The sequence below is a fragment of the Urtica dioica genome, chromosome 9 (genome assembly GCF_054948205.1).
Source record: "Urtica dioica subsp. dioica isolate 48M chromosome 9, U.dioica_male_clone48M_v1_H2, whole genome shotgun sequence".
NCBI classification, from domain to species: Eukaryota; Viridiplantae; Streptophyta; class Magnoliopsida; order Rosales; family Urticaceae; genus Urtica; species Urtica dioica.
In genome coordinates this window covers 26,976,690-26,986,358 of record NC_142764.1, presented here as the reverse complement: position 1 = coordinate 26,986,358, position 9,669 = coordinate 26,976,690, and the positions used below count along the sequence as shown (strand labels likewise).

Genomic DNA, 9,669 nt, shown 5'->3' with positions numbered 1-9,669 from the left:
AACATACTATGTTGATTAACCATGACAATTAAAATGTCCTAATATAATGGAGACAAACGAAGAATATGATTGTGGTGGAGATACTGAAACTTTATTTAAAACTTCTTGTATATGGTCCCGTGATATATAGGAGAAAATCCCTCGTATTGATTAAAATGAGATACACACCACGAAATGAATATATCTAATAGTCATAGCCTATAGTACAATCAAGGATTTGGGTGGACCTAATGAAAGAAATAATATAAATAATACTTCTATTTATCACCTATCTCCAAATGAAATATCTCATATATCATCTTGAAAAAAAAATAGTTTGCATATTTCCATGATCATCATCTTTTGTTGTTATTTATTCTCATTCATCTTAGACAATTATTTAAGCAATTATCATTACATGAATAGGAAATGTTAGATTCCAAAGACTAGAGACCCAAAAAAGGGTAATCACATAGGGCCTTGCCTCACACCTCGTTATGTGGAACTTCCTAGTCCTCACACCTTTCATAAATATTATATTTAAAAAATAAACATGACTTGAATGTATAAAGATGTTTAACGCCATTTGTCCTTCCAACCAACATATGTTTGTGGATTGGTTTCGAATTTCAATTGGATTCCTAGGAAGTAATTACCATCCATTTAAAGTACTAAGAGGGGAAGGTTGGATTATGGTTATATTTAGTAACCTATTAGATTCTTAGTCTCATATATAGGGTTTGGTTTAGGTTTGAATTTTTGTTCTAAGGATTATATATATATATATTATATCTATATAAAGGAAATAGGACGATAGTGTGAAATAGTTGAAGATGGAGTTATGTGTTGGCCCATCTTAACATGCATGAGTAGGATTGAGTACCAACTTGCAAAGTTGCATATACATTGCTATCACCATACTTTTTTACCCATAGTGCCAACTTAGACTATAACCAATGGAGATGCAAAATATGCATCTAAGTTTAGAGATTTTTCTATAATAATTTTGATACATTCTTCAAATTTGTATCATTTTAGAATAGGGATGATTCAAATATAAATCATCACTATTCACAGATATATATATATATATTTGTAAATATTTAACTTTTAATAATTTTAAAATTGACCCTAATTTTAATTTGGACTTACAATTTTGTACATAATGTGCATATTTTTAATATAATTTCTCAAACTACTAATTGAATGAAAAAAAAATTATTCTAAAATACATTATTTAAAATACAGCTCATACCAACAAAAAAAATAATAATTAAACTACTATTATAAAGCCACAACATCGCAAACAATTGAAATAAAATTAACAAAGACATTTACAAAATGTAACAAAAAACATAAAGAGACGCCTCATACTTTCATGGTACTCGGACTTGAAAATTTAGTGGTTTTGAAAATAAGATATATGTATATATGGATTAATTTGAAATCATAAATTAATCAGGGAATATTTGTAAAATATAAAATTGTAAAAAAAAAGAAGCAAAAAACACAAAATTCTGCAAAAATTCCCTCTTCAATGGCCAGTTTTCTTTCCTTCACTAGATTGTCTGAAAATGAGATGAGATTAGAAAAGTCGTTAAAAGAACTAAAAAGAAAAACCCTCGTATACCAAAAAAGAAAAAGATAGAAAAAAATAAAGAGCAAAAACTATATGCAAAATCTTCTCTCTCTACTTTGATTTAAAAAAAAAAAAAATTTCTTACATGTTCTGAATCTCTGAAGTATTTCTTTACTTTTTTTATCCTAAAAATAATGGCGGTTGTGTATTATTGATTTGATTGAATTTTTTTTCTTCTGGGAATTTGATTAAACGGGGAAGAGAGAGAAAAAAATATAGAGAAAAGGTTAAAAAGAGCTACACTTCCACTACTACTAAGCAAGAGCCAAACCCAAAGCTAAGGTCTTTATTTTCGTTTTCCATTAGTGGAAAGAAAAAAAAAAAAAAACTGAGAAAACCCATCCAAACTATACGATCTTCCATTATTATTGCACACAAACACGCACACAATAAATATTCTCTCTCTGTTATTAACCAGAGTGTGGTCGTGTATGCCCACTGAATCATGACGCACCTTAAGCTTAGTAGCTCTGAGCAAAACAAAGAAAGAAAGAAAAAAACACCCTTCTAATGATAAACACTCTCTTTCTTTCTTTCTTCTTAATTGAGATCTGGTGATTCCTTCTGGGTTTCCGAGGTACCGGATATATCCCATTTCTTTTTTCGCTTCGTTTGGGTTTACTAAAGCTCTCTGTGCTCATGGAGTGTTGACTAAGTGCTTATTTGGAAGGAAAACAAAAAATAAAGTGGTGATCGGAGCTCCGATGAGGCTGAAATCAACCTTTTGCAGCGAAACCGGGCTTGGTTGAAGATTCAGAGCTTAGTCTTTTCTGGGTTTTGTCAAAGCTTGTTTCTTTATCTGTGGACAAGCAAGTTTATAGCCCAAGTGAAGTGATTTGCAGAGGAGAAATAAAAAGGCTGTGCATGGATTTCAGTTGGTGAAAGAAGAAGAAGAAAATATGCTCTTTTGCAGTGGGAAAAGTGATTATTCGGTGTTTTGGGTCAATTTTGGAGCTTATTTGCTGGGATCAAGATAGTGGGTTTATTTTTGTAATATATTATAATTAATTAAGGTATTAAGCTGTGTTCAAGCTCTTCTGAGATGAGGCTCGCCTCCGTTGGTTTTAGCCCTCAGCCTCAAGAAGGTATGCTTAGAATTGATAGAAAGCTTTTTTTTTTTTTTTTTTCATTTGGACATAAATAACATTATTTGTTTTCAGTTATGGTGTCAATCTAAGTTTAAGGTGGGGATAACTGTGTGGGATTATAAGAAATTAAGGAATTAAAATCTGGATGACCCAAGTCAGTGAATAATTTAATATATACGCGCTTTGATTTAAACCTTTTTGTCCCTTAACTTAAACCCCTGCTTTCTTCCGGGGAGACCCAAGATGAGTTTTTTTATTTTTATTTTTATTTTTATTTTGGATGTATTCAGAAGCTTATTACTATTGGCTGATTTCTGAATATAATCTTCTTCTTCCTCTATGCTGAAATTTTTTATTCGTTTCTATATTCTGGCCTAAAGTTTCATCCGTTACTTATCAAAGAATGATTAATTTGACCTAAGATTTCTTTTGTTTTCAATTTTTTTTCTTCTCAAAGACTCGAGCTTTTGTCGTCAAATTATGCAGGAGAGAAGAGAGTTTTGAATTCTGAGCTATGGCACGCTTGTGCTGGTCCTCTTGTTTCTCTGCCGGCCGTTGGAAGCCGGGTCGTTTATTTCCCACAAGGCCACAGCGAACAGGTTTCAATAATTTCTACTATAATTTATTAAAATTAAGCAGATCTCTCTCCATGTAAAGAGTATTATGTTAAATCATGTTAATTGAATTGAATCTTTTTCCGTTGTCTACTATATCTATATGTATAAATTATATATTCTTCTCTAGATGGCGACTGGCTTTGCGTTAAAATAGATTTTGTTTTCTTTTTCAGTCTTACTGGTATGCTTTAAATTGTTTGTGTGGTCTCTTCTGTGGAAGATTCAGAAGAAAGAACTATCAGATCAATATTTGACTTGATTATTCCATATGAGAATGAAGTTGTCAGGATAGTTTGGACCACTGTGATGTGTTTGTGTTGTGAGTGATTGTGTCTACTTTTTTCTTTTCTTTTTTCTTTTTTTCCCAGTTGAAGTTTTTGTCTTGTTTCTGCTATGTTTCTGGGAGAAGGGATACAACAGTTTTTGCTCATGAAAAACATTACGTGTTTCTTTTGTTTTTTTTTTTCTTTCGAGAAATTAGTTTCTTTATTTTTTCCGAGACGTAATTCTGCCGATATGTGAAGGTTGCGGCGTCGACCAACAAGGAAGTGGATTCCCATACCCCGAACTACCCTAGCTTAACTCCTCAGCTCATCTGTCAACTTCACAATCTCACAATGCATGTAAGCTTTCTTTTTATTTTATTTTATTATTTTATGCTGCATGAAAAATTTCAAGAGAACCCAATTCTTAGCCTTTTTTGTTTCCTTCTTAAAAAAAAAAAAAAAAACTCCAGGCAGATATTGAAACAGATGAAGTTTATGCACAGATGACATTGCAGCCACTAAGTCCGGTACGCCAATTCTGATTTTTCTCTTGGATTTACTTTTTAAATTTTTTTTTTTTTTTTTTTATTGTATTTCTGACATTTTTTTATGTCCTATGTACAGCAAGAGCAAAAAGAGGGGTATCTTCCGGCAGAATTGGGGAATCCGAGCAAACAGCCGACAAATTATTTCTGCAAGACATTGACGGCCAGCGATACAAGCACTCATGGAGGGTTCTCGGTTCCTCGCCGTGCTGCTGAAAAAGTTTTTCCTCCATTGGTATCTCCTCTTATGTTTTTGTTTATTATTATCTAATTTTCTGTCATTCATTTACACCATGAGTATGGCCCATGAAATTTAAGCTATACCTCAAATAATTTGTGGGACACTTGAGGAAAATAATGGAACGCTTTTTGATCCAGATCCATGTGCTTACTTTTATTTTATTGTATTTTTATTTTTATTTTTATTTTTTTTACCCTTTGATTCCCTGCTCAACTATATTGATGGATAGTCGGATAACACTTTCTGTCTTAGCATAACACTGGAAATATAGAGTTGATATTGTGACACATTGATATATGGTTGGCAGTATTAATGGAAGAGGATGGAGAAATAAATGTTTTTTGTTATCCGGTTCTGAATCACTTTCACTGTATTTTTAATATTTCTTTTTGGAATTGCAGGACTTTACCCAACAGCCACCGGCCCAAGAGTTAATTGCAAGGGATCTTCATGACAATGAATGGAAATTCAGACATATCTTCCGTGGTGGGTATTTACTATTTGCGCTCTTTAGAACACCATTTCGATTTTTTCGGTCAACTCTTTGAAGAAGAAGAATGTGAAGACGACTCTCAGGATTTGAAGTTTTAAGAGAAAGATCTCATAGTTACTAGAAGACTTTCAATGCAACTATAATGTTGATTTGTTACGGATAAAAAATAAGAGACTCCATGTCATAATATTGTTTTCGACTAAATATTGTTTTTTTTAAAATTTTTTTTTTTTTGCAGGCCAACCGAAAAGGCATCTCCTTACAACTGGATGGAGTGTTTTTGTCAGTGCTAAGAGGCTTGTTGCCGGTGACTCGGTGCTTTTCATCTGGTATGCGATGATTTATGCACTATATTATCAGACCGGTGAATTTGAAAAAAAAAAAAGCAGTAAATTTTGAGCTTTATTTACCGGTTTCTTTTTTACGAACATGTAAAAAGAACACTTTCTGTTAACCAGGAATGAAAAGAATCAGCTACTTCTCGGTATCCGAAGAGCGAATAGACCGCAAACAGTAATGCCGTCATCGGTCTTGTCAAGCGATAGCATGCATTTGGGGCTTCTCGCCGCGGCGGCTCATGCTGCTGCAACGAGCAGCCGATTCACTATTTTTTATAATCCGAGGTACTATTATTACTCTTCTGACCCTGAACTTGTATACACTAGTGTCAAATTGTAGTCCAAGTCCAACTAATAAATTAGAAACATAGTCCAACTCATGCCTAGCTCTGGCATAGTAGGACGCGTATGTGTGGTCTTAGTGGGGCTATTTTCTTAATTATTAGATAGTTCGGCTAACAATCCCATATGTTTTGATAATCAGGGCTAGCCCATCAGAGTTTGTCATTCCTTTAGCAAAGTACGTCAAAGCGGTTTATCACACCCGTGTCTCGGTTGGCATGCGCTTTCGAATGCTGTTTGAAACAGAAGAATCAAGTGTCCGCCGGTAAGTTCCGAACGTTTTTCTTTTTCTTTATATTCTTCCTCTGGTATTGTATCGTGTCTCGCTATACTTATAGCTTTGATTGCATGACTTTTCGGATGCAGTTACATGGGCACGATAACGGGCATAAGCGACCTAGACCCCACTCGGTGGACCAACTCACACTGGCGCTCGGTCAAGGTTTGTTTTGTTAATATCGTTCGGTTTCCTCTTTTTTTTTTTTACCAGAAATTATAGTGCTTGATTGACTAAGTAATGAATTCAGGTGGGTTGGGATGAGTCAACGGCCGGGGATAGACAGCCCAGAGTGTCTCTCTGGGAGATCGAACCATTGACCACGTTTCCCATGTACCCCTCGCCTTTTCCCCTTAGGCTTAAGAGGCCATGGCCTCCTGGACTACCCGCTTTCCACGGTACGCTTGTCCGTATTCCGTTACGCTTCGCTGCTACATTTCTTTTTTCCGTTAAGAGTGTTGGGTTGAGCGATTGGGTCAAACATATGCCCAATCCTGAATTTTGCCTAGGGTTTTGTATAACCAGGTTTTCGACATAGTTAAATTCGGGAGAGTTACACAAATATAGCTCGTTTGAGTTTGCTGATTCGCTGAATATCTAGAATTCATTTTTAATTTTCGGATGATTTTGCACTTATTTTAAAGAAAAATCTCACGGAGTAAGCCACTTGAAACGTTGGATTTGTAATATGGCCAACGTTTTAAGCATGTCTAAACTCTAGCCAGATTTGGTGGCGTGACCTCATTAATCAGATAGCCTTTACGTGATTATCCCTAACATTTCTATACGTTATCCCAAAATAAACGAAACGTTGACTAGTTCCTTAGAATCAAGTTTGAAATCGGCTACATATATAGCTAAGGCGCCCGTCACAAATTTTTTAAAAAAATTATTCTTTCGTCTTAGGCATGAAAGAAGACGAATTCGGGTTGAACTCTCAGCTGATGTGGGTCCGCGGAGATTACGGAGACCGCGGTGCAATGCAGGCGATGAACTTCCAGGGGCTGGGAATGTCGCCGTGGATGCAGCAGCCGTCGTCGATGCTGCCGGAGATGTACCACGCGGCGGCGCTCCAAGACATGCGATCCTCTCTCGACCCTTCCAAACCCGTCCCCACCGCTTCCCTCCTCCAATTCCAACAGCCGCCCCGCCAAGCCTCTCTGATGCAGCAGTCCCAGCAAGCCTTCCTCCAAGGCGACACTCCGATGACTCAGCACCACCACTCGTTCGGCCACCACCAAATGCCCGACCAGATTTCGGCGGGCCCGGTTTCTCCGATGTCTCATTTCTCGTCGGCCTCTCAGTCCCAGTCGCCCTCGACTCTGCAGCCCATCTCTCCCATGTGCCAACAACAGCAACAACACCATAATCATCATAGCTTTCAAGATTCGAACGGGATCGCGTCGCCTCTGCACGGGATGATGGGCTCGTTCCCGGCGGACGACCACCACCTCCTCAACCTCCAGAGGGGCGGCGGCGGCGGAAACATGTGGCCGTCGAAGCGGGCCGCGGTCGAGCCGCCTCTCATGTCCTCCGTGGACCACCTGGGCCCGCCTCCTCCGAGCTCGGTGTCGCTGCCTCCGTTCCCGGGACGGGAGTGCGGGATCGACCAGGACGGGAACAGCGACCCCGGGAGCAACCTCTTGTTCGGCGTCAACATCGATCCCTCGTCTCTTCTGATGCAGCAGAACGGGATGGCGAGCCTCCGAGGAGGCGGCGGGGAAAGAGATCCGTTCCCTTCTTCGAGCTACATGAACGCTCCTCCGGGCTCCGATTTCTCGCTCAACCCCGCGGCGATGACAACGCCTTCCGGTTGCATCGACGAGTCCGAGTTTTTGCACTCCCCCGACGACGACGGAGGAGGCCAAGGAAACAATCCGAATCGAACCTTCGTGAAGGCGAGTAGAATACCCGTGTTCTTTGTTTTTTTATTTTATTTATCATTATAATGAAAGTAATAATAATATGAAGCAGGTTTACAAGTCGGGGTCGTTTGGGAGGTCGTTGGACATCACCAAATTCAGCAGCTACCACGAGCTGCGGGGTGAGCTGGCTCGCATGTTCGGACTTGAAGGCGAGTTGGAGGATCCTCTGAGATCAGGCTGGCAGCTTGTATTTGTCGACCGGGAGAATGACGTTCTTCTCCTCGGGGACGACCCTTGGCCGTGAGTTTCTTATATTACTATTAATATGTTTTTTTTTTTTTCTATTCACAAGAATGTCTCACATTAATGGGTTTTGTTCTTTTGTTACCACCAGGGAGTTTGTGAATAGCGTGTGGTGTATCAAAATACTATCGCCGCAGGAGGTGCAACAGATGGGGAAACGGGGGTTGGAGCTTCTGAACTCGGTGTCGCTGCAGAGGCTCGCCACCAACAACACTTGCGAAGACTATCCGACCCGCCAAGACTCCAGAAATCTCAGCTCCGGAATCACCTCCGTTGGGTCTCTCGAATACTGAAAAAACAAAATTAAAAAAAAACGTCATTCTTAACCGGTTCAAAAAATACCTTTCTTTCCCCTTTTTTGTTATTTTTATTATTATTATTATTATTTTTTTTTTTTGCCTTTCTTTTTTCGCTTCCTGTAATATAAAGCATCTCTTCCCCAAAACCTTTTAAAGGATGGGAAAAGAAACTGCCTAATTTCTAGCTTTGAGAAGCTTACTTCTTTCACAAGTTTAAAATACTGTAAGTAAATGATACAAACGCATATATATGTTATTGCTTGTCCTATGCTCTTGACATTTAGCAACTAGGAGATCAGTGGTTTCCAAGGTGTCTGATCTTATATTATATTTTTACGTCATCTGGTTTATTTATCTTGAACACGCATTTTTTTTTTCTTTCCTTTCATGACATGTCAAGACAACGCTTGGAGACTCCAATGCCATGTGAAACGGAAATCTCTATAACCATGTATGAAAAGTGCATTTATTATTATTAGTGTTATTATTATTATTTCAATTTTTTTGCAATTGTTATTCTATTGCATATTTCTGATGAAAAAAAATACTCCTTAAAATGTTCTTTAACACACTGCAACTTATTAAAGTGCCAGGCCACCAACAACCGGCCATGGCATCACATGAGTTGCATGTTTTGCATGAGATAACACAGATATATTACATTTGTGGGCACATATATATTTTCAAGCTTGACATGTTGTGTTTGGCCATATAATCTAATGGGGCCAAGTGTTGTCGGTACGCACATGGGGGTATATTTGTTACATTTCTTTTATTGTTATTTTTTATGCTTTGGTTTGGAAAATTGACAACAATAATATCATTTGTTTGTCACTTATCAAAAATCAATAAAAATCCAAATATTGATAAATTTGGTACCGAATCCATCATGAACTGAGTTGATTTCGTGATACATTAGTCACTGATTACAGTCTGTGACCAATTTAGTACTAAATGTGTCAATATTTGATTTTAGTTGATTCTTGATAAGTGATGAAAAAAATGATATTATAAATTGTCAATTTCCCATTTGATTTCTTTCTGCTAATGTCTTTCTTTTTTTCGATGCAAATTGTAAGTCATGAGGTGTGTCTGTAACCACGTTCTCTAAGGGGTTGAGCTTCATCGGAATAGGAAAAAAAAATGAGACATTTTAAATTTCGGGATTCTAAAATAAAGATTAATTCTATAGCAGGTCCGGCCCGACAGTGAAGCGGGCTATGCAATCGCTTAAGGCCTCTGAAAATTAGGAGGAAAAAAAAGCCTCAAAGTTGAATTCTTTGTTGAATTTCAAGTTTTATCTTTATAGTTCGAGTTATTTATTTATTTTTTATGTCATAGTATTCAAGTAGTTTTCCCCGTTTATAATTCTTTGTG

At 37.5% G+C, this 9,669-nt stretch overlaps 1 protein-coding gene across 1 annotated transcript; it reads left to right on the top strand.

The window, feature by feature from the left end:
• Window positions 1-1,696: 1,696 nt before the first annotated feature.
• ARF6 (auxin response factor 6) lies at window positions 1,697-8,579 on the top strand. Its single transcript, XM_089625805.1, has 15 exons — window positions 1,697-2,195; window positions 2,289-2,703; window positions 3,193-3,305; window positions 3,848-3,946; window positions 4,060-4,116; window positions 4,214-4,369; window positions 4,777-4,861; window positions 5,107-5,197; window positions 5,327-5,491; window positions 5,691-5,813; window positions 5,915-5,990; window positions 6,076-6,223; window positions 6,732-7,723; window positions 7,800-7,990; window positions 8,085-8,579. The coding sequence occupies exons 2-15, from the start codon at window positions 2,661-2,663 to the stop codon at window positions 8,284-8,286; spliced, it is 2,541 nt and encodes an 846-aa protein (XP_089481931.1). The 5' UTR covers window positions 1,697-2,195; window positions 2,289-2,660; the 3' UTR covers window positions 8,287-8,579.
• The last annotated feature ends 1,090 nt before the right edge of the window (window positions 8,580-9,669 follow it).